At 37.8% G+C, this 26,233-nt stretch overlaps 1 protein-coding gene across 1 annotated transcript in view; it reads left to right on the plus strand.

The window, feature by feature from the left end:
* Positions 1-504: 504 nt before the first annotated feature.
* GALNT3 (polypeptide N-acetylgalactosaminyltransferase 3) overlaps positions 505-26,233 on the plus strand; it is a 42,917-nt gene continuing 17,188 nt past the window's right edge. The window contains exons 1-4 of the mRNA XM_032409084.1: positions 505-721; positions 16,864-16,906; positions 20,277-20,897; positions 24,795-24,967. Of these exons, the coding sequence (XP_032264975.1) occupies positions 20,386-20,897; positions 24,795-24,967 (685 nt within the window). The 5' untranslated portion in view covers positions 505-721; positions 16,864-16,906; positions 20,277-20,385. The remainder of the gene's footprint in view (positions 722-16,863; positions 16,907-20,276; positions 20,898-24,794; positions 24,968-26,233) is intronic.

Consider the following 26,233-nt stretch of genomic DNA (forward strand, 5'->3'; position numbering starts at 1 on the left):
ATAGCTCACGAACCTAACTGGTGACAGAAGCTGCTGAACCTTGCTCGAGTAAACCGTACGAGCCAACAGTTGCAGCCGTCATGAGGTGGTTCTCCGGGGCACTGGGCCCCCCAGTCTCCCGGCAGGGCACCCCTTCATTTTGGCGAACCGTGGAGAGGAGCAGAAGTGTGTGAGGGGAATACAGACCTTCTGGTTCCCCAAGGACCCAGACTGACTTCTGGTTACAAGGTGACCACTGCCACCAGGTCAGGGCAGGACTCCTCAAATGTAGACGGACAGAGACGCGCCTCGCTTGGAGAACCAGCCTCACGGTCCGCGGAGAGAAGGGGAGCGGCGGCTGCGCTCGGCGGGGACAGCGCCCCCACCCAGCGAGCGCGGCGCTCGATCCTCACCTGGCGCGCTCAGGTAGGGCTTGGGCGGGGCGGGAGCCTGGCGCGCAGGCGCGGGGCGGGGGCCTCGCCCCTGCCGACGTCGCAGGCTGGAGCTCACCTGGGAGACTCCGAGAGGAAGCGGAGCCTCGGTTCGGCCTCTCCTGGCAACGCAGGAGACCCAGCGGGAAGGCAGGAGGCGGCGGCGGCGGAGGCGGAGCTGGACTGAGCGGCAACTGTAGCGACAGCAACCGGAGGCGCCGCCGCCGCCACCACCTGCACCTGGCGCCCGGCCCAAGTCCAGCGCCCGCCCGGCCGCTGCTTCCCGCCGTCCTGCCGTGCCCACCCGCCAGGTAAGCGGGCGGACCGGCGCTCGGGCCAGGGGCGGGGGGACCAGTAGACCCTGGGCAGCGTCGGAAGGGGCGGTAGGACGGACTCGAAGGTTCACGTGGTGGGAAGAGGGGTACGGTCCCAGTGGCCGGTTGGAGGTGGTCTCGAGAGCAGTGTTTCAGTTGCCCCTCCCGAGACGCCGAAAGGGGCGCCTGAGGCCGGGGCAGGTGGCGCGCCGGGGGTTAGCCCTGTCGCCCCTGGCAGTCTCTGTAGGGAGGCTCCCGAGGAGCCGGACCCGGTCAGAAGTCCCGGTGGCCCGCAGCTTGACCCTGGGAGAGTCTCAGAGTTGGGGGTGGGGGGAGGTCTGAGGGGCTGGGCTAGGCGCGAGACGGCCGCGTTTGCACGCGTGCTAACAGGTTGCTGGGCTCCTCTCGTCCCGGTGCCGGGGCGGGCGGGGGTGGGGGGTGGGGAACAAGTCCGCGACGGGAAAGGGCATGGCTTTGCCGGGCAACTTTCCCAGCCGGACCCCAGACAGTCCTAGGCTGGAAACCGCGGCCGCCCTAGCCATTTAAATGGTTTCCGAGTGGTTTGGAAAGCGCTCTGTGGTCGGGACGCGGACATCTCTCTCTCTCCCTCTCTCTGGTCTGTACACTTTTCCGGGTGCACTCCCTAAGCCAGAGCTGCGCCCGCTTTCCGGTTTGATCGGGAAGAGTTATTTTCTTCGTGGCAGGAAGAAATCCAACTGCCACTCACCAACCGCACACTATCTCGTGAAAGGACCTGTTGACTTAAGCCCTGTATATCGCGGCTCCGGTTTGCCTGTGGCGTATGACTCAAAGGTTCAGAAAAACTTTGTTTCAGGATCCTGCCACGACTGAACCTGGGTGTGCCAGGCCCAAATTCCTTTCCCTGCCTAATTAGGCTTTTCTGAAGCTTAAGAATTGAGGGTGAAACGGGTGCTTACCTTAGCCTTTTATTTCCTTCTCTCTCAAAACTCATCAAAAACACTTCACTTCAAACTCATCAAATAACTATATTTGTTTTTAGAACCCCATAGAGTTAACAATTTTTCTGATTTTAGAAAATGTGATTAAGCCAGTGTAACTTGCTATAAAAGTTATACTACATAATGAAGACATTTAAATTCAAATTCTGTTGTTAAAAAATAAGAAAGTTGCTGTGTTTTCATTTGAGAATTTCCGGTTGTGAGAAAATCTGTTGCTGCTTTTACTGTATACATTTTCTTTGAGTCTGTGGCTAAAAGACATGAGGTTAAAGTCATACCCTACAATTAGAATTCTTTAAATTTAACTTTTACTTTTTAATATCTGAAGTCTAGCATACATATTAGTTTAAACATTCTGCAGCTTATTTGTACCAAGCATCTTTCTTTTTATATCGCTTTAACTATAGCATTTATACATAGAGATTTCTAATAATAAATGGCAATTCCAGTGCCTACATTTGTTTATGCTATATTTGCTGGTTTTTAAAAATATATTTTAAATTTGCACACTTAACAAAATACCTTAGGCAAATCCTATAGTTTGTTGTTGTTTTTATTAAATATTTTGTTTAAATTCAAATTAACAAATACTGTATTATTAGTTTCAGAGGTAGAGTTCAGTTGTATATAACACCCAGTGCTCATTCCGTCAAGTGCCCTCCTTAATGCCCATCACCCAGTTACCCTATCCCTCCACCCCCCTCCCCTCCAGGAACCCTCATTTTGTTTCCCATAGTTGAGTCTCTTACGGTTTGCCTCCCTCTCTCTCATTTTTGTTTTATTTATTATTATTTTTTTAACGTGCAGTTAAAGATAAAAAGTCAGCCACACAAACAGGACGTCATTATTAATGATATTTTCAAGCAATGCTTTCTGCTTTTGTCAAAAGAGCCTGGCTGGCCGTCCTAATCTCTCCATTCAGAGAAATACATATGTTAAATACTATTTAAAAATTAGAGGTAGGTGTTGTTCCTCAAGTTTAGAGTATTAATTTAAACTTCATTGATTATTGACCCAGATGTCATTAGACTATCTTTACTCTTAAGGGAGAAATGTAACATGTTTACATTAGCTAGAGTAACAGTGTGCCTCAGTTAAACTATCTGTAAAATAGAAAAAACAAACAAACAAACAAACTTCCCTAGATTAAGATAATGAGGCTTTAAATCAGGAATCTCCTCTTGTCCTAGCATTATCAGGATGCCCTTCTCACTTTGGATATTTAGTCAATCCATCCAGTTTGTGATAAACCAAAGCTGAGAGAGGTATTCTAACTTCAGCAAGTTAGCAAGTTAGTGGTAGACATGGCATTATTATTCCAGAGACTTGACTCAAGGCTCATGTTATCTTTTCACCACCTTTAATCCCACTTATCATAAGATGTTTATCTTTTTGTCTTTCATATAGTTTGTAAGGCCTTTATGAGTACAGAATAGTCCGTTGTTCTTTGTCCAGCTCTGATTTACCCTAATTTCTACTTGTCCAGATGATGCCTAACTCCAGGAAGAATGAGTGAGGATGTCATTCTTCTCTTACTGTGGATCACATGTGTATTGAAGATGCCATGTGGATTGAGATGTTTAATCCTTCCTTGGTATTTCAGAGCCACAGTTAATTTTTTAAGTCAACATGGACAACATAATTTAGTCTTCTGATCTTTTATTGTATTGGCTTAAAATATATTTTATGAGGCAGCAACCCAGGGTCATCCCTCCATTGGCAACACTCTAGATTTTGGGCTGGCAAGCACACTTCTTCAACATTAGTATTTTTAAAACTTCTTTTTGGACTGTAATCCTCAATAAGAAATGTATTCTATGCTTCAGTGCAGTACACTCTGTGTGTGTGTGTGTGTGTGTGTAACAAGGCTCACAAAACAATAATTAACCTCACAACGTGGATTTTCTCTATTATTTTAAAAATACTGGTTTCAACACACTGGATTGATTTTTATGACCACAAATGGCTGGAACCTACAATGCAAAAAATGGCATCCTATTGAATTTGCGTTTTTAAGGCTGATTTTTCTATTAGGATACTGTGTCATATACACACACATATTTGAAAGCAAGAAAACCAAACTGTACATTTTTAAAAATATAGAATTGTACTCTAATTCTCATTAAACATTTAGGACTTGAGACTCTAGGACCTGATGCTAGACTAAATCTCTCAAACATAGGAACTGTATGAAATTTCACTGTACATTACTGTGTTTTAAATGGATCCTTCAACATAGTGTAGTATGTTTGGGGACAGGCAAAACGAAAAGTTTTTCTGAGGGGATTTTGATGGTAACAATTACCAAGTGAAAGTTTGAGAGAGAAAAATAATTCTGTCCAGCTCTGTTCTAAGTTCTAAATTTTATGGCATGTTAATAGTGCTAGATGGGATGTTAAAAAAAATTATTAAAGTAAACATAAGCCAGTTTATTGTTGTAGTCTGTTCACATTTTATATATATTTTTCTTTTACTAAACAGATATAAGAGACAAATTCTAGGAATCAGACTCCTAGCCCCTAAAAAGACTAGATTGGGAGATTGAGAGGTTGGATGAGGTCCCTAAGTGACCTGTAGGGACATAGGCTTGGAAGCTCTGATGGGATGATTAAGCCTTCCATAGAAGCTTTTAATTTTCACTCCTGATAGAAAGAATTTTTCTCTAAAAGAAAATAAGTATATTTAATATTTTGCAAATGATCAATGCCCAAATCATCTTGAGAACATATTCAGTTCTCTGGTTCATAAAGTGTAGAAATGCATTTGTTATGACAGATCTTTTATGGTTAGAAAATCTGATAGAGAAGAACATATTTTCAATCACCTAATTATGCATCAGAATTATGCATCAATATCAGAATAATTCATTTTCTATAATTTGGGTAATTTTAACACAATTAATGTACTGCTAATAGCAACATTGAATTCAAATCGGTGCCAGCAATGGCAAGAGACCAGAATGCATTAATTTATGTGGTACAGCAGAGACAAGGAGGACTCTGAATACTGGGTCATTAGTGACTATTGACAGATGAAATTTCCTTGAGTCATTCTCTGAGTGGGGCTCATATTTTTGGCACCAAATAGAGTATTTCCCCGAGTTTACATTTTCCCTGTAATTGTTTTAGTTTCAAGCTGTCCCAACCAGTTTGTTCATCTATCCCAATCCCCGCTGGACATCTTTAAGATGTCATAATTATCTGAGATTATACCTGAGTAAACCAGAACCTTCATCCCATCAAAGACAAAAACAACCTGTTTTACTTCCTATATTTTATTTGTAGGTGTTACTACATTTAACATTTCTTATCCACAATTCCAGAACCAAAAAAAAAAGTCTCTGAAAACCAAAATGTTTTTGGTAACTCATTTGTCAGCAAAACTTGAACTCAATTTGCTACAAAACCTAAATGCACTGTCAGGAAGCTATTTATCATTTATTCCACTTGGTGGGATGTGTCTTCTACAGATATGCTGCTATATTTGATTACTTGGTATTGTTCCAGGAACTGCTGGGGGTACACTGTTATATTGGGTATGTAAACCATATCTCCTTTCTAACATCCAAAATACTCTGAATTTTTTTTCAAAATATTCTGAATTTTAAAACATATTTGGCTGCAGGGATTTTGGAGAATGGCTTATGGATCTGTACCACTATCCAACTATCATGGCAGAAATCCAGAAGTCATTTTTTTACTCTCTTTTCTTAGCCTCCACAACTATCAGATCACTGAATCTGTTAACGTTTTCACCCTTCTTTCCCCCACAAATTCTACTTCTCTAGTTCAGGGTCTCATCAACTCTTAACTGGGGTACCATAGCCACCTGCTACCTGAAATCTTAGCAGATGGTGTTAAGCTCAAATCCGTTCTCAGCAGAACCCCTCAGCTAATGATCTCTAAAAATGTAAACCTGAATTTCTCCTCTGCTTAAATCTTTTAGTAACTTCTCATTGCTCAGGATAGAACCCATGGTCCTTAAAATGGTCCCACAGAATCTGACCCTTGTTTAACTATGGATCTGTACTCCGTAAACCAAAATTTTATATTCCAACAACAGAGTTCATTGTTTTTTCCTGTGTGCTTTTCTCTTGTTACTCCCCCCCTGCTGAGATACCTTCCTTTTATCTTTACCTCTATAACTCTTTCTGGTTTTTAAGACTCAGTTGAGTTCTCACCTCACTTAGGAAACTGTACCCCACAACACACACACCTCAATATACACCTGAGCTGGGGGGAGATGTCCTATTCATAATTCTATCATGCACTTTACATATATGATTGAATATAATCTGCTTTTGTGCCTGTGTTCGTACACACACACACACACACACACACACACCCCTTTAGATATTTGCAAAGCATGGAATATTTCTCTTTCCTCTAAGCCTATTGTGGAGTAAAAATATTAGGGTAAAAGTGGCACAAGGAGGGGAGAGGCATCGGGCAGGCAGGATATTTGCTTTTTTTATGGGCAGCAACCACAGAAATTGAGGAGTTAGGAAACTTGTTTCATGTACATAATTAGTCTATTGAATTTAGGTTGCTGTTATTTCCATCTTATTCCTTTGAATTCTATATTATTTTTGTGCCTTTTGGTTTTGTTCCAAGACCTGGGTTTTACCATTTAGAAGTGAAGAGTTAACTTTATGATTGAAATGTCTTATAGTTTTTGTTTATGAATGTTTTACAATTGAGTATATTGCTGTTGGTGAGGAGTTAAGGGGGGCAGCTTTTACTTAAATCATATAATCAGACTAGACCAAAAAAAAAAAAAAAAAGGCATTTTGTCAGTTTTACCTCTTACATAAATACTTTTTTTTTTTCTAAGGTTTTATTTATTTATTTGACAGACACAGCGAGAGAGGGAACACAAGCAGGGGGAGTGGGAGAGGGAGAAGCAGGCTTCCCGCGGAGCAGGGAGCCCGATGCAGGAATCAATCCCAGGACCCTGGGATCATGACCTGAGCCGAAGACGCTTAACGACTGAGCCACCCAGGCGCCCCTTACATAAATACTTTTCAAATCTATCTACTTTTCTCCATTCCTGTCACTACCATCATCTCTTGCCTGGATTTTTGCAAATGGCCTCCCTATTGATTATCTGAATTCTTGCTGGTTGGTTCCCCATGCTGTACCCAGAGGGATCTTTTCAAAACATTCAAAACTGCTTAAAGCCCTTCATTACCTTAGGATAAGGTAAACTCCTTGACTCAGCCTAAAGGCCTGGCACGATTTTGTTCCTGCATAGTGCGCACACCTCTGTCATGTTACTCTCTGTTCTGGCTCTGCTAGCCTTTTTTTATCACCGTGTTCCTCCTGCCTTTGTCTTTTCAAGGGTCATCATCCCTGCCTGGAACTCTCTTCCCTCCTCTTTTGGCCTATCTAGCTAAAACTCACCCTTCAGATTCTAGTTTGAGCTCCCCCTTTCCAGCACTAAGTAGAATTTTTCACCAGTCTTCTCCTCCCCCACCCCCACCCCTAACTGTGGATTAAAGTGAAGACTGTAGTCTCAAGAAATAAAGTCCAACTTAGTACCTGGGGGTGTTAACTTTGTGAGTTTTCTCACAGAGGGAAAAGACTTTAATATGTGGCTCCTGTTTTTAAAATGAGGTTTTAGTTATTAATTAATGTCTTTATATTTTTTATTAATTAACAAGAGTTAATATTTGTTGTCTTAATAAGTATTAGCCCTTATTTACTATTTTACTATTGAGCACTTATGTGCCAGGCATATTTTAAGCAATTTACGTGAATTAAACATTTAATCTTCAAAGCCACTCAATGAGGTGCATGCTATTTTTCTCCCTATTTTAGAGACAAGAAAATTGAGAGATTAAGTAATTTGCCTCTATGAGGCCAGTGAGATGTCAGAGCCAGTATTCAAATCCGGGCTGTCTGATTCCAAATCCTGTACTTCTATCCTACTTATATGTAAGTAAAATTAGAAAGAATTATTAAAAGGCTCACAACAGCAATAGCAACAAAAATCCAGTCAACTCTTTTTTTTTTTTTTTTTATTTAACTTATTGTGGAGATAAAAATGATGCTTTAATGTGCAGAGTCATTCTACTAGCATACTAGGGTATCTGTGGGATCCCCTGGGTCCCCGTGTTGGACTCCCTGCTCAGTGGGGAGTCTGCTTCTCCCCACTCAGTCACTCACTCTCCAATAAATAAATCTTCTAAAAAAATTAAGAATAAAAAATTTTTTAAAAATCCAGTCAACTCTCATCTCCCCCAGTCCTGCTGCCTCTAGGCAACAACGTCAACCTCTTTTAGGTGTTTTTTGCGGTATTTGTCTTTTGCAATAATGTGCATATACTGCTATTTCTTAAGTTATCAATATTTGATATTGTCTACTGACTTCCCATTAAAGGAGATAAATATTTAGCTCTCTTACACACATTCCCCTTGCTCTCCCTTCTTCTGCCTCCCAATATAATTCTCACATTTTTTGTTTCCATTTTAGTATTTACTTATGATGATTATGTACATATTGTTTACTGAGGCAAGTATATTGTGAGTCTGAGTAAAATTATTTTAATCATGGAGTTAATAATTAATTCATTTAAGAAAAAGATAGCTTAGTTTTTCCACATATCAGTTTCTATTTCTATATACTCCCACATCTTTTCAGTATGATTTTTCCACATAATCACACCGATTTATTGGTTTCTTCTGAAGCTCTCTGTCCTCTCGTTCCAATTTGGACTATTGCTTGCTAGAGCTGTTCCATAGCAGTTGTTTGGGATTTTTCTTTACTGACATTTCTGATGGAATCCCTATTTCTTAGATACGGATGATTTTATTGTTTATTTACTGTCTCATGTAGATGGAGTACATTCCCCAGTAGCTTCTTGAGAAATGGGATTAAGAAATTTGAGATATTACCTGTCAGAAAATCTTTATTCTATCTTCACTTTTTTCCAGCTTATTTTTTAAGTAGTCACTCTCTTCACAGGGTCCCAAATTTTAAAAAAGTAAGGAGGTGTATATGATAAGTCTTCCTTTCATTGTTGCCCTCTGACACCTGATTTTCCTCCCTGTGAGCAAACAATGCTCTCTTTGTGTGTGTGTGTGTGTGTGTGTGTATGTGTATAAAATATATAATATATATAATTTGCATACCTAGGACTTCTGATGCAAATTATTTTCTTTGTTTTATTTGAGCTTTTTGACCATGACCTTTGTTTTTCTCAGATATGACCCATTTTTTTTGAACTGATTAAGACTTGTTGCTGTCATTACCTCAGTCTCCTTCTCATACCCTTACCCTCTATCATGACCTCTGTTAGCATTCATGGCCTCTTGCCCTGTTATTTTAGCTCCAGGTCCTCCTTTGCAGATAATCTAGAACAGAGAGTGTTCCTTAGCTGGTCTTTTTCAGCAAGTCAAGAACCCATCTTTACACACTTCACCATTTAACAACCTTCCCAGCCTCCACATCAATTCATTTGCTGAATTCAACTAACCCTGACTCCCAGATCTCTTACCAAACCTCCACACCCCTTCTATTCAATCTCTCACCTGGATTACTTTTAATAGCCTCCTAATCACCTTCAGTCTCCTTTCTGGCTTGCCCCTCAGCCCCCAAAAATCTATATGCAGCACAGCTTTAAGAATAAGCATTTTAAAATTTCAGTTGTGGGATTAGGTCATCACCTTATTTAAAACCCCTCAGGGCCTCTCCCCTTTACCTAAAGAATTAAGTACAAATCCCACAGAATTAGGTATCCCTCTCTTCCCTATATGGAGCTTGGCATTCAGCATTCTCATAGACCTCACTGTGTGGTAACTGACTATGTATGGTCCTGAGGAAAATTATCCTGTTTGAGGTTGGCTTTTGAGAGAAGAATTAAAGTTTAGTCTGACACTGGTTTATTTCCAACTGAAACATGTATTAATAAGACGTTTTCATTCTTTACCCATGAGGGGTGGGTAATGCAGGAATTTCAGATGGTGACTAGATAAGTGGAGGGATATTGTATGTTTCAAAATAGGTGCAAATATCGCCTAATCTTAAAGGCAGACATTGATTTTATGCCTTTTTTTTTTTTTTTTTAATGATGTTACGGGTTTGTGAAGGACTATTTGGTTCTTTTATATCTGGGAATGTGGAAGTTAATGGAGACTGGGTAAGTACAGGGAAATATGTAAATGTTCAGGTTGAAGACTTTTTGGATTTCTAGACCAGGAGTTGGGAAACTACAGCCTTTGGGCCAAATTCTATCCACCACCTGTTTTTGTAAACAAAATTTTATTGGAACTGGCTGTGCCCATTCATTTGTCTATTGTGTATGAGTGCTTTTGCACAACTAAAATAGAGTTGAGTAGTTGTAGTAGAGACCGTAAGGTCCACAAAGTAAAACATATTTACTCTTTAGCCCTTTATAGAAAGTTCACTGACACGTTTTCTAGAGAGGAATGGAAGCTGAAAGGTGGAGGATGAGTACCCATTGAGTTGTAGATAAGCCTGTAGAAAGGTGAATGCAAAGTGATAGCAATTGAGCAGCAAGCAGTCTTCCTCACTTGCTCCCCCATTCCCTTATCCCTTAATATTCTGAGGCCTCAAAAGGGAGAATGAGTGGATAGAAATTGTCTACTAATTGTGAGTTTTGGGACTCCTTCATAAAAGGAATATTCGCTGAACTTACTGTGTGCAATCTGCATGCCTATCCTCTAACTATGTTCCATGATAAGGCCCAGTATACTCTCCCTTTACTAAGATATTGAGAAAAACATTAGTGAGGGAAGTCCCTGCATTAGTGGGGGAAAAAAATCTGTGGTTGCTCTCCTTTGTAGGCTATTAAGATTGGCTCCCTGGTTTCAGTGGAGATGATGGGATCCCATAGTAGCAGAAGACAAGTGGTAGCATTTAATCACCAAAGACAAAGAAGGGATATATGCAGTAATGGAAATCGGGGACAGAGATGTAATCAGAAGGCATTGTTTTGCAAATGGAATGAATGAAATAGATGGGCAGTACCACAGTATCACTTTGTGTATATACCAGAAAAAACTAGGCCTGGGGGCAAAAACATGGACTTTGGTTGCCACAGTTGAGCATCATTACCTCTTACCCAGTTTCCAAATGTAAGTCACTTCACAGGCCCAGAGCCCTTTGATTGAAGTTGAGGCCTAGTCTTGAGGAAGGCTGCACAATTGCTTCAAGCATTTACCACAGATCTTCCTCAAAAGCCTTCTCCAGAGAGACATGTAGCCATGCTTTGGGGAAAAGAAAATACTCAGACCTTTCATACGAATTCCTAGGGAGCCAAAATACCATTTGTGGCCCTCTAGTCATAATGGGGAATTAGAGTAGTTAGGTAATAGATGGAGTCTTTGCTCAAGTCTGACTCACAGGGGGCCCAGGTGTCAGCAGATCTACCCTGTGCTTATTTCTCCATTTCCTTAATGTGTAAGGAAGACATTCTGGATGACTGGCAGAATCCCTATATTGGTTCTCTAAGTCATAGATTGAGGACCATTGTGATAGGAGAGCTAAGTGGAAGACCTTAGAACTTCTCTTCCTTCTAAGATAGTAAATCAGAGATAATACTGTATCCCCAAGGGGATTGTTGAGATCAGTGCCACCGTCAAAGATTTGAAATAAGACTTGAGATATCTATCACATCTCGATTAGCTCATTTGGCCTTTGCAAAAGTTGGATGAATCTTAGAAAATGAATGGACTATTGTAAACTTAATCACTGGATGATTCCAAATGTGCTTGCTGTCCCAGATGTGATATCTTTACTTGATATAATCAACACAGCCTCTGGCATTTGGTATATAGCTATTGACTTGGTTAATTGCTTTTTCTCCATACCAATTTACAAGGACCACCAAAGGCAATTTGCTTTTATCTAGCACAGCCAAGGCCAGGTCAGTTCTCCTGTCCTAGAAATCTTAATTATCCCAACAACCCACAAAATATCACCTTGATTTACTATGTTGATAATACTATGTTGATTGTATCTGATGAGCAAAAAGTAGCAAGTACTTTAGATGTCTTTGTGAAGTCTATGAGAACCAGAGGGTAATCAGACCCAGAAAAATTTGGGAGCATTTCAGTAACATTTCTGGGCATTCAGCTGGGTCACTATACTTAATAGACCTTTATTTTTGGAGGTGACATTTTCTTCTCTCCTTCCCATTTTCTTCTTCTTCTTTAAACAAATTATTACATTGGAATTGTTTAATATTAAGTTTATAATTTAGTCTTTAGGTAACAGAATATTAGGTGGGATTGTGACAGAATTTGAAAAGTAATTCAGAATGTCACAGTAATGGATACAATGGCTATCGGCACTCTGCATCTCATTTTGAGGTTTCCTCTTCACTTGTAAGGAGGATGCTTGCATCTTGTTAGGTAGAATATAGAGTTGTTTTGTTATTGTACAAGAGTTCAAATGTGTGAGAAAGTGTGTACATATGGAAACTGAGTAGTCAAAAGGGTAGACTATGCTGTTACCAATTTATTGTCTCTCAGGTCCAAATGTAGTCTCTTCTGCTCTGTAATAATGGAGCAGGGCCCTGTAAATATTTCTCCTTTGCTGACTGGTATTGATGTTAAGCCTTACCAGTAGAGGGCACTGGAGGGACACTGGAAATAGAAGGTGCTTCCCTTCCTGGTTTCAGGGTGGCTTCCTGGTTAGGCTCTTTCTGGGCATATTTTTTCTCTATTTCTCAGCCTCCACATAGTTTTCACTAGTGTTAGGTAATTGTGTGGCACATCTTTCTCTAGAGTTGGCACACCCCTACCCCCTGCACTTTCTCCAGAGCTTGACTTGGGCAGTAGTGTTGTACCCTGGAGTTATAGACATCATGGACCTGTTCCCTTGCCTAAGTCACCGATCCCCACACTCTGTGTTTAGCCCCACACATGTGCACTCTGGGGGGCCCACAAAACTGGGTTTCTAGGGAGCCTGCTGCCCAGATTTTATCCCAGGAACCAGCCTGGCGCCATATTGGCCCAGGCTATACATGAACGTACACTAGACTCTTGTAGAAGACAGCTTCTTAACTCCAGGTGCCATCAGCAACCAGAAGCAAGCGGTTATCCTCAGCACCTAGCAGGTTCCAGGGTTTGACACCTCGCTATGACTGGCTTCTTCTGGGACTCCACAGAGGGCAGATTTTTTTGGCAAGTCTCACTAGTGAAACACCTCTGTCACTTTTCCACCATCAGGGAGCCAACACTGTGCTCTCTCTGTAGAGATCTCTGGATCTCAGCGCGGTGAGGGGAGGGTTCTTCCTTGGGCCCTCATCTCAGCCTTGTGGGTAGTGGTTGCCCCTTGTATCTACTTCTATAACATTTAGAATTCTCTTTCACTCACCCACCAATTCCCTGTTACTCCAATCCTCTCAATAATAGATTAAACTTTCCTTTTTCAAATCACTATGTAGTTTTTGTCTCCTTACTAATCCAAGAGCCATCAATTATGTTTACAAGGTAAATACACAGAGAAATCTTTTAAAATGTAGTCCTTCTGCCCAGGGGAAGTACTAGTTAAGTGGGTAATCTGTGGGACCACTCAAATCACTCCTCAAAATTTCTCTACTGTCTAGTATGTCATAAATTATCAGTATATATCTTTCACAGCTGCAGATTCATTCACAGTAGCTGGAGAGTATGTGAGCTCCCCTTCACCATCATCCTACCCTCTCCCCAAAGTGTATTATAGTTCCATAATTACTTGTTTGCTCCAAACTGTAACGGTAGAATTGGCTGGTCCACAAAATCAAGATCCTGTCTATAACCTTTCACCTTCAAAGATAATATTGTTAATGGAGATGCTTATCTGACCAGGTTTAGCTGAGAAGTTGGATGTTTGGCCACACGCTTTTCTGTATTAAAACCTGTGCCTCTAAGTTGTTGGAGGTCAACTCTGTCACTAGGCTCTTTGTCACATAACCTGCAGATACTACTGTTCAGAAAGTCATCCTACTCTATGACAATTACATGCAATTAGTTGTCCACTGGTGGCATTTTCCAGCCAGCCAGAGCTACTCTACTTTGTCTTTAGCTGGGATCTTTGGGATGTTTCTGCCTCCTCCATCTCGGTGCAGTTTGCTTTGCATCAGTGTTTGTCACCTGTCATACATCCACAAGTCACTTCCTGCTCAGAAGAATTGCAGGCAAGGATGTGGACATGGACTTAGACATAATCAAAACTAACAAACCACAATAGCAAGTCACTGTGAAATTTGATTTTACCAATGAATACAAGCAGAAATGACTTCCTGCCACTCCTCCCTTCCCTAACCAGCAGATGAGGGCACTTAATAAAATCTCTGCCCGAGCCCATAAGGTTTATTATTAGGACAAGTTTTTTGTTGTTGTTGTTTTGTTTTGTTTTGTTTTAATTTGATTGGGAAATCTAGATGATAATGTGTGGCAGTGATTCAGTATATATTAATTTTGCAGTGCTATACTTTTCTTAATCTACAATCTATGCTACATTTTAGGTATATAGTTTTGTAATTTTTTGCTTTTTGTGATTACCCTTAACTCTTTATATCATGCTTTAATTCTTGCAGTAGCAAGCACATTTCATATACCAATTAGGCTTTGTGCCAGTTAAAGTCACCTGGAACCAGACCTTAAATCCCTGGGGATGTAAAAGTTTATTCTCTTGAATATAGGAACAAGAAATGGAAAGAACCACTTTCCTCTTATTTTATTAAATGTTACTTTCATGTGCAGTTATGAAATGCTCTGTTTTTACTGCTTTAGAAGATTGCTTCAGTTGGAATTTTTAAATTAAACTAACAGCTTAACTAATGTTTTTGCAATGTGTCCTTTTCCACCTGGAAGGGACAACAGAGACTAAAGATGGATCTTATCTTGATCTTTTCCCATTTGAATCTGCATTTAAACAACATTCTCAGGTGATTCATTGTCACACTAGAGTTTGAGAAACCATAGTCTACATAACTGGTAGCCACAGCTTTGTAGTTGGATTATTTTAATTTGTGGTATTTCAGTTCTTTCTCTTCAGAGAGAAACATATTTTTACCCCTGAGAATAATCCATTGATTTTAACCCAGTCTCACAGACTGTTAGAATAATGCATATTGTTTTAGCCTTATAAAATATCATTTTGTGGATATTTTTATTTATTATTAATGCCCTCTTGTAATGTCTACATATAAACTAGCATATAGATATTCTTTAAGACCAGGGGCTTCTGAATTTTATTTTATTTTTCTAATTTTAGACATTTATACTTTAGAATTTAGAAGGTCTTTGAATTTAAATTAATTTTTTCTAGTTTAAAAAACAATTTCATGGTATTCCTATCTCCTGTGAATCTGATGTTTTATAATTAGCAAGTGACCATTTTAGATAGGTGTATTTAAGGGTTTAGAAAGTACAATAAGAACAAGACCTTCATCAGCTCGTTTCTATATCCTGAATTTGCTGTTGTGCTGATTTTTTGTTTTTTCATCTCTGAAACTTCTGAGTTTAATTGGAAGTTGATTCTAGGAGAAATTTGTTTTGTTTCACTGGCTGTTTTCACATAGGTCTTCAAATTTGGTAAGTAGTGAGGTCTAGGAACATGATGTTATTCCCAGGAATGGGAATTAAGAATTCTGGTTTTCTTTAACTCATTCATTTATTATGTTGGATTATGTGTTTTATTGTTCAGAATATGGGTTTTTCCATCTTTATAATGGGAATAAAATATTTTAAAAATGATTTTACAACACTATAATTAGTAATAAAACCCCAGTGCCTCATTTATATCACCATTAATTTCTAAGCCTTTTCAGGAAACTTTGGGCCATTCATGCTTTGGATTTCATCTAATCTATCTAAGTCAAAATAACTTTTGGTCATTTTATATCAAGAATCTATTTTGGGGGTGCCTGGGTGGCTCAGTCAGTTAAGCGTCTGCCTTCGGCTCAAGTCATGATCCCAGGGTCCTGGGATCGAGCCTCGCATGGGGCTCTCTGCTCCGCAGGAAGCCTGCTTCTCCCTCTCCCACTCTCCCTGCTTGTGTTCCCTCTCTCACTGTGTCTCTGTCAAATAAATAAAATCTAAAAAAAAAAAAGAATTATCTAGAGAGCCTAAAATAACAACAAAAGCAGGCCCTATGTATGCCTTGCCCCTGGAACAATTAAATCAAACTCTCTAGAGGGGAAGCCTAAAGCACTCTTTTTAAAAGAGCTTTCTGCTAATGTGTATCCAGAGTTGAAGACCGCTGATAGAGATGCTTAATGTTGAGTGTAATTTTCATTAATGGAATCCTGATACTGCACATTAGCAGCAAAGGACAGAAAAGTCATATAAAAATCCCTGGGAGATTTATGTTGGAATCTTCAAGTGATCAGCAATTGATAAAAGACTATTCCCTTCTGAAATAATCTGAAAAGAGGAAAGCATCCTGTTCCTACATTAGTAGACTCTGCTACTGAAAGGACTCAATCTGTTAATCCTCCATTGTTAAAATCTACAATCTCATCCTCAATCTTTATTTCTAAAAATACGCTCTGAAAACAGTTGTGTGGGTTTTTTTTTTTTCCTTTTTAACTCATTTGTCCAGAAAACCTTACCTGATATGAAGCTATTTGTAGTTCTTTCCTTAGGTTTTTCCCTTATCTCCTTACATTTAGAATATCAATTCTTCTTTAAAAAAAAAAATTATTTATTTTAGAGAGAGTGCACGCAAGCAGTGTTAGGGGCAGAACGGGAGGGAGAGAGAGACTCCTCAAGCAGACTCCCCTCTGAGTGCAGAGCCTGACTCAGGCCTCTGTCCCAGGACCCCAAGATCACAACCTGAGCCGAAATCAGAAGTCAGCCGCCTCACTGATTGAGCCACCCAGGTGCCCCTAGAGTATCAATTTTTGACCCTTAAAGATCTTATTTCAGATAAGTTAAAAGCTCAGTAATTTAGTTCAAATTTGAACACATTTGGGAGAATGCTACCTTTCCACTTAAACAAATGGCATTGGCCAAGCCCCTTAATCAGTTTGACATTCAGTGTTTGTCAGTAAAATGGGAATGACTTCACAAGATTGTTGGAGGACTAAATGAGAACCTGTGTAATGTTAAAATATCAGGGACCTAATCAACATTTAACAGAAATGAATTATTGCTTTATTATTTCTAATAATGAATGAAATCTTGGTCCTTCTTTCCTTTTCCAGTCAAACCTATATTGGGTGTGTTCACTGTGTCACCAACATTCTGGTAAGTGCCAGAAAAACAACCATGAATGAGGGACACACTATCTGTATCCTACATGAGTTTTCCTTGACTCCCTCATTGGAGACATCCTAAACTAAAACCTACTAATTGAGTGACGTCTTTAGATAGAGAGACACACACACACACACACACACACACACACACACACACAATGATAGGATTATTTGTCCGATTGATGAAGGACTTTTCTAGTTTATAATTTATTCCTAAAAAAAAAAACCTTTCTTCCAACCACCTCATTAATTCCATCCTTCTTTCTCATTCCCGACCCTACCCACAAATATGACTTCTGGCATATAATATTTTGGGAAAACCATCATTGTTATAGAAGTATCTAGTTCTGTCATCTCCCTTTACTCTGTACTTTCCCTGAACCCTTTCCTGATTTATGTGTTGTTAAAACATCCTAAGAAGACCAGCTCATTCCTTCTCAAATTCCTAATCTAGCTTATATCTGGCTGCTCAGGAGATCTAATATCACTAGCAGCACTGGGGAAGGGGATTTTTGGTGGTTGACTCAGGGACAGGAAGGAGGGTGAACATAGGTTGATTTGTATCTATTTATCAAACTGTGATTAAAGGTGATCAGGTAGTATTTCATAGGTGACCATTATCCTATGAAGCCTCAACTTTTGCCTGTTCTTATCTTCCTAGAACCTCTTAGATCAGGTTGTTGCCCTATTATTCTGAATGCACCCTAGATCCTAAGCCCTAGATGTTGGAGGCAGGACTATAACTAGTCTAGTGGATTCTCTGCCGAGGTTCATTCCTGGTTTTGCACTAAAGCCCATTGGACTAGGTCTAGTGCAGTTTACTTTTAAAGATGAACCAACTGTCAAAGAATTAACATCTCTCAAGGGTAAACTGCAGGTTGTAAAATCTATATCCACATGACATGGATACTTTATCTGTTAACCTGTTTTCCCTTGACTGTCCTCTATTTTGTTTTCATATTCCCCCTGATCTATCTTTCCAGTTTATCCTTTTTCCTCCCACCCCTTAAATGTAGCTATTTCTCTGGCCTCTTTACTGTATATACTGTCGGTGAACTCTTCAGTACCCCAAGACTGACTCCCACATTTTCATCTCTAGCACAGAACTTTTCCCTGATTTTCAGTCCTATGTATCTTTTTGCTCATGAGAACTCACCTTGGAAGTCCTATCAGCATCTCAAATTTGTCTCCCAAACTGAACAAATTATCTAATTCCCACCCCAAGTCTACCCTTCTTCCTATATTCCCTGCCTTTGTTAATGTCATCACTTCAGCCATCCACCTTCCATTCTCCCTTTCTTTCACCAAGTCCTATTTGATTCTACTTCCTGTACTCCTGAATTAGTCCTCTCCATCCTTTCTACCTTCCTCATTTCTTTGGTATTCATCACCTTTACTGGTGCTGAGGAACCTGTGACTTATCTAAAACATAAATATGATTATGATTCTTCCTTAATATAATCCATTTCCTTCCACTCCGAACAAAATTGGTGGATTCCAGACTCACTTTGTGTGCTAGTCTTTAAGTGACCTCCCAGCGTCCCCTCCTGCTATTTCCTATCTGTGTCTTCCACTTGGACTGCCCATGTCTTGTCTTGCTTTTATGTGTTTGCATCTGTCATTCTCTCTTTCTCTTCTCTCTTGTCCACCTGCCTAAAAATTGCTTATCTTTTCAAGATTCTGCTCACCAGTGTTATCTTTGGCAAAATTTCCCTAACATTTCTCCTTACCTCCCGTATTGCTTTCAGTCTTCCATCTTAGCACATGTTTTATGGTTGCACGTTGGCATGCCATATTTCCTACTAGTCTCTGCTCCTTGAAAGTAAGAGCTATCTTTAATTTGGTAGCCAGAGCCTAGCACAACATTTGATACATAAGAATTTGCACAGCAACATTTGTGTGGTTCTAAAACTATTTATATTATGTCTTTAAATAATGTAAAAAGCTAACCAGGTCATTTTAATTCTTACATGCGGCTCTTGAAGCAACCCAAATTCAGTAATATTGAAATCTCATTTTTATGAGCAATATACATTATAATTGAGTTATCTTTTGAAGCCAAAGTGTCTATTCCATACATACATACATACATACATACATACATATACATCTTTCCAAATAGAGGTAGTATATAGAACTAACTATTCAAGTTCTGCGTATTTTATTTATTTAGCTTAAAATGTCTTACTAAAGGCCAGAGAATCCATCTTAGAACTTGGCTTTTTAATTTTAAATTTAGCAATATCTTTGGAAGAGAAACTGAATAAAGTGTCAAACGTAGTTTTCACTTCTATAAATTAAATTTGACTTAAAACATGGTTAGGATTTAGGGAAAAAGTCATTTTCCTTCCCCTTTGCCCCTGCAAATAGGATTGAGTATAATGGTGCATGGTATGTAATTATATACTGAAACCCCTTCATATTGCCTTTTTTAAAACTTCATCATAAAGAAAATCAACCCTCACTGTGACTCAGGCTGTCATCAAAGTTCTCTTTTTTCTTTTTCTTTTCTTTCATTTTTGGTGGCCCATATTAGAGTTTAATAAACATGTTGCTCTGTTCTTAGGGTCAACTGCAAGCAGTATTTTATTAAACCAAATACTGCTTTTGTAACTCAATGATCTTTGTTGCCTTTTTAGAGTCACTTCAAGTAAAGCTTAGTGCCATCTTCTTTTTGCTGTTAGATTTTGTATTTGTGTGAGTTGTTGAAAATAGCTGTGGTTAAAGAAAAGAAAATAGCTGTGGTATAAAAATGCAATAGATGCTCTTAATTTTCTAGTCTTTATTGGTTCTGTCAGGATTCACAAGTATTATCAGGTAAACAAATTTGAGAGCATGCCAGTTTATAATCTTAACTGATTCGTTTGGAGTAGAGGTTCATACATTGAGGGCAAATTCCATAAAATAAAAGCCACTATTTTAGATGTATGCCTAACAGTCCCTATATACCTTTGCTTTCTTATGGATTTCCCCCTTTCTTTATAATCAATTCAATGAAGTCTTTTGGCCCCTTGGTCATTGAGTTAAGATACCTTTTTAAAAATTCTCTAAATTTGTTTATAAAAATAATTATATGCCTATCATATAGTAAATATTAGCCACAGCTTACAAGGTTTTTTTTTTTTTTTTTTACTGGAGGGAAATCCCTAATGTTTTATAGCCTTAATAGATTATAACTAATTATAGCAATGTGTTCTTCCAAAAGTGTAATTTCTTGAGGGCAAGATATTTTTGTATTTTTGTTAACCATAAGAGTACGTTGTTTATACCTTATGTTTAGCTGTTGCTTGAATGAATGAATTGACCCCTGCCTATAGGAATGAATAGCTACTAATGCCATTTATCATTTCTGTTTATAGGTATTACCATTTAATGAAATCTTCTTGCCAGCAACTCTATGATAAAAAATATAAGTAACAGAGGAAACTATAACTGTTATTTGTCAAGTGGCAAGCTTTTAATGTCAGAATGGCTCACATAAAGCGACTAGTAAAATTACATCTTAAAAGACATTATCATAAAAAGTTCTGGAAGCTTGGTGCAGTAATTTTTTTCTTTATAATATTTTTGATTTTAATGCAAAGAGAAGTAAGTGTTCAATATTCCAAAGAGGAATCAAAGATGGAAAGAAATATAAACAAAAACAAGATGTTTGATTTAATGTTAGAAGCTGTAAACAATATTAAAGATGCAATGCCAAAAATGCAAATAGGAGCACCTGTCAGGCAAAGCATTGATGCTGGTGAGAGACCCTGTTTGCAAGGATATTATACAGCAGCAGAATTGAAACCGGTTCTTGACCGCCCACCTCAGGATTCCAATGCACCTGGTGCTTCTGGTAAAGCATTCAAGACAACCAATTTAAGTGTTGAAGAGCAGAAGGAAAAAGAACGTGGAGAAGCCAAACACTGTTTTAACGCTTTTGCAAGTGACAGGATTTCTTTACACCGAGATCTTGGACCAGACACTCGACCTCCTGAGTATGTTGAAGAATATTCATTGTTTACTGTTTAACATTAGGGTTTCTGGGGAGGGGCATTAACTAAAGAATGTGCTTGTTCTTCAGCCACACTGAGGCAAATATCAACAATTGCTGTTTAATTTGTTTAATTATGTTTTTGTTTAGTATTGAGGCCAACCATATCTGTGCTTGGTGAGGCATTGCAGACATGAAAAGTTGTTACCTTACAAATTGGAAAACTAAATTTTAGATCTGATTTCTGTAGAACCACAAAGAAATCCTTTATTCTTAAATGCTTTAGTTTTCTAATCTATTAAGTAGGGAATATGGGGCCGTTTTTATGGGAAATGTGGGAGGCGGAGGAGCTGTCTCGGTTCTCCTCTGTGTATTGCTATAGAATAAATAGAAATGTTTAAAAAAGTGCCAAGATTTTGGAGCTATTAGATAAGAATATTCTATGAACTAAGTCACAGACTTTGTGGCTACTTTCAGTACTGTAATTGTATTTCACAATGCCCTGTAACCTTTTGTAACCTTTCTTTTAAGGAACAATATTGTTAAATTGCTAATTCAATTATGATTTTTTTTTTCTCCAGAGTTTTGTTGAGTATCATATGTATAGAAATGTCTCCCTTTAGCTTCTGAGAGGCCAACATTGCTTTTTATGTCACTTTGTTTACATGTTATCTCAAGTACACAGTATTTTTACTATGGTTTCCCTCCAGATCCTACTGTGCTCTCCTTAGTTAACCATTTTGTTATCTTTGAGGTTGTGTTCAAATGCTCTATCTGAATTCAAATAGGCTAAAATAAATTCCACCACTTTCAAACCACCGTTGATTGGTTGAAAGTGTAAGATAGACAAACTGCAAGCGAGCGATGCCTACGTATTTGCTTTCTGGTTATGATAGAATTATATTTGGAAGTGAACCTGAAGAAAAGAACTTTTATAGACTTAAGTCTATGGCTTCACTCATATTTTTCTAGAGTTATGATCATGAATACCTGTTCTAACTATGAATCACTCAATATTGAAGTTGTGTAGATTAGACTTCTGTCTCTCTATTCTAATCTGTGTGATTCAAAGTTAAGGTGCTCATCATTTTTAAATGAATGTGTGAAGAAACAAATGGATGTCTGTAAAATATTCTACCTTCATAACAAGGCACAGAATAGTTCCTTTCTTATGTTAATAGTTAAAATGCAGTATTGCATTTGACTGATTTGGGGAGAGGTCTTGACTAAAAAGCAATCCACATCACAAATCAAGAAGCATAATTTTTATTCTTTGATGTGACAGTCAATGTCAGCTCAAGATAAGTTTTTCCCCCCAATATAGCATTAAGGAGCTACAATAGTATTCACTAATGAAATTATTGTAAGTGAAAAACAACTAAGCACTCAAAAGAACCTTTTTTGGATAGGAATTGGATACCTAGAACTGAAGAACTGGTGAAGATTTAACACTTTCTTACTTCAAATTTAACCTATATCAGCAAGGAACACATTTTCTGAAGAATTGCTGATCTTTTCCATGCTCATTAAAAATATAGATCCAGGGTCTCCCAAAGGCAGATGTTCATGTAATAATTTAAGCACATATCTATATGTCAGATTTTACAAATGGTTTGACTGGGAATATGCAGTCAGTTTGGTAAGTTGTTTGATTTCACTACTTTAAATGACGTGAAAAAATTTCTAAAGCATAAGTTAAACATACTTTTTTATTGTTTCAGAATAATTGGGGTTTATAAAATCATACTGTGAAATTTTATTATCACTTGCATTAATGTTATAACATGACACCTTTACTTGGTATTAGTAGTTATCAGTTAAGCAGATAAATCCTAGCTTAAACTGAGGGAAAGCCTTGTAAGATTAAAGTGATCAGATTTTATTTATGAGAATTTTTGTGAGGTTTTATATTTAAAATTCCAAAACCTTTTTGTAATTCTCAATTAATATTATATTTATTAGTCCCATGACAAGTAAATGTAGGGAAATTTTTTTTTTAATCCCCAAACTCCTCCCCAAAATGCTTATAAGACAATTAAGTCATAAGGTTTTTTTTTAAAGGAAAATAGCATGGAGTTTTTAATAATTTTTACTTTTAGTTTATGTTGGTTTGTAAACCTTTATGTCTTAAAAATACAAGCTTATATTTAGTCATTTGTTTCTGTGTAATTGTGAGTCAAGAGTAATTATGAATAGGTAGTTTGTGTTTGGACTTTATTTCTAATTGGTAGTTTATCCAAAATTCAATCTAAAATAAATGGTTTGCTTTCATCTGTCAGTGAGGATGAATGTGATTATTTGCTTCTGATTATGCATATATATTTGAAATCATGAAGGCACGAGAGAGCAAAATCACTTTCACTTATAACTTTCCTCTCCTTTTCTTACTCAGCAGTGTTGACACACTCTGTTAATACTCTATCCTCAATCTAATTCCTTTTTTATCACTACAAATATTCCACCCTAAAGACCTCTTCTCAGAAAAGGATCTGAAACACATTCATACTGAGGTATGGCTATGAAAGTGATTCATGAGAGTTTATAGGGTATCTCTCTTAGGGTGGCTTTCCCAGGCCTCTGGTATCATACTGGGGGCTCTGGTTTCTCCACGGACCCTCACAGAGTATTTGAAGCGTGCTAGACTCTTATCTCCATAAGTGAATGATTTACTTCTTTATCTTTGGGTTTGAACAGCACTGTTTGATTGTTCACACACTGTATTTGTGGTGCCTTTTTACTGTGTGGGAGGATTTTATACTCTATTGTCTATAATTGTACAACCATTTATGATTTTTAAGTGAACTTAAAGATAGTTATTTTCTTTATTTATCTTTACCATAGACCACACATCTTTTGTGTCCCGGGGTCACTTTGTTTGGTTTTACGGTGGTCTGAAGCCCTCTACTATATGTTGTATCTTTTGATCCCCACCTCAACTCAGTAGGCAAGGGACTGTGGTCAGCTTCAGTCTCCAAGCCTGGAGACCATACAGATCCACCCACACCTAACGGCTTCACATGAAGATTATTTTCATTGAGGAAGATGTTATTATAAAAATGAATTCAAGGTTAATCTGTAACTAATGTGTTTAACTAATGGGTACTACCATTAATCAGCCAAAAACTACTTCTCTCCTTGTGCCCATAATGTTTCATAAGGTAACAGGATCACAGGACTTTTTAACATGGATTTAGGATTTTTATTTAAAATTCTTAAGTTTAGTATTGTAAAATGCTAGGTCTTATTTAAATAAACTGTGGATCAGATTATTGGAGCAAAATCTTTAACACAGCATGGCATATGGTAGCAACTTAATAAGTCTTGCTGAGTCATAAACACCATAAAAAATAGATTTTATGGTAAGCCATTTTTTCCCTTTTGGTTCAAGTATAGATTAAGTAAATTGATTTTAAAAACTTGAGAAATATTACATAGGAAAATAAGAATCTCTGCAAAGATAAATATTCATTTAATAAAGTTGCACTGTTTAAAAAATTGCAAGTAATAAGAAAAAGGGATGATTTCTACAAGGAAGGAGAAAAACTTGGTTTTTATTTGAGCAATTACAAGTATTTTCCATTTTTACAGGTTTGTGTCACTTGTAGGTTATTTTCCCTTTTTGAAATGCTATTTGTGTTTTATATTGTTGAGAAAACTTACAATAGCATATTTTAATCCTTGACGTGTAATCTGTGTCAGTGGACATGATCTCTGTGTAAAAAAATTTGTTGTGATCTATTTATATTCCCATAGCATTAAGATCAACTTACATAGAAAATATTTGTCCACTATTGTTCCTATGGTGATAAAGGTTAAATAATGATAATTTTAGTAATGACATAGCTGTGAAATAAAGTAATAAAATTCATAATTGTTCTTCTACTTCTTTGACTTCTTCTAGATGTATTGAACAAAAATTTAAGCGCTGTCCTCCCCTGCCTACCACCAGTGTCATAATAGTTTTTCATAATGAAGCCTGGTCCACGCTGCTTAGAACTGTCCACAGTGTGCTTTATTCTTCCCCCGCCATACTGCTGAAGGAAATCATTTTGGTGGATGATGCTAGTGTAGATGGTAAGAAAGCACATGCAAATTAGATTGTTTCCCAAGTAAATCCCATCTGATGTTGTCCAAAGTCTATTTTATTATATTGTACTCTCTGTATGCCACCTCAGAACTTGAATATAATACCTTGAATGGTAGGTATGATGGATGAAAGGAGAACCTAAGTGTGTCCATATTTAAATATTTTAGAGTTCAGAAATGTATGAAGTACCATGATTCATAACTTTGTAGTCCTCGGTGTAAGACTTTTATTGTAAGGCATCGTGGTTAAGAACACAAACTTGAGCCTTGAGTCAGGCTGCCTTGGTTTGAATCCCAGCTCTGGTCCTAACCAGCTATGTAACTTGGGCAAATTACTTAATTCCTCTATGTCTCAGTTTCTTTCTCAGTAAAATGGGGAAAACGCCATATTTCATCAAATGTATTGTATGATACATCATTAGTTTGTTTACCACTTGAATAAAAAACCCTCACAGACAATTAAAACAAAGATGCCATTGATTATAAGAAGTTTCCAATTGTGCAGCTTAGAATTGAGGAAATACGTAAGTAGTGCATAACTCCTAGGGTTGTTTTGAAGATTAGATGAGTTAATATAAATAATATATTAATAATATAAATGAGTAGTTAAAAATCATTAAAGAGTCGCTACATTCTGTTTTACTTTGGCTGCTAAATATGCCAATATTGTTTACAAAGTTAGCTAAATTCTTTAATGCATTTATACTTAAAATTACCAGTCAATTGTCAGGTCCTAAATTACACATTTTAAATTGGAATCACAAGGCTAATCAGACAAATACCCTATGTTGCTAAATTTTCAAACATTACAAGTATTTTAAATATCAGTCAGATACAGATTATTTCAATGATCACAGAATTTATTCCTGAATGAGTTGAGTTTGGATCCAAATTCTTTAAGGTCAAATTCCAACTCTAATACTAATTAGCTGTTTCCTCATCTATAAAATGGAGATAGTAATACTCTTTCATCAAATCCAAAGCAACATCTATTTTAAGATAAACCATTACTTTACGTACTATGAAAAAAGAAAAAAAAATACTGCTTGTTAAGTGACGTCATCAATAACAAGATTTATCCAGACTTAAGAAATGATAATAAGTGAATAAAACATAAAATTATTAACCTGGCTTATTTAATTATTTCTACATACAATCCTAAACATTTCTATAATTTCAAAATATCATGAGTGAACTGAGATTATGTTTTGAAGTTACATTAACATCTAAGTGGAATAAGGTTGCTTATCACCA

This window comes from Phoca vitulina, unplaced genomic scaffold (assembly GCF_004348235.1).
Source record: "Phoca vitulina isolate PV1807 unplaced genomic scaffold, GSC_HSeal_1.0 scaffold1, whole genome shotgun sequence".
NCBI lineage: Eukaryota > Metazoa > Chordata > Mammalia > Carnivora > Phocidae > Phoca > Phoca vitulina.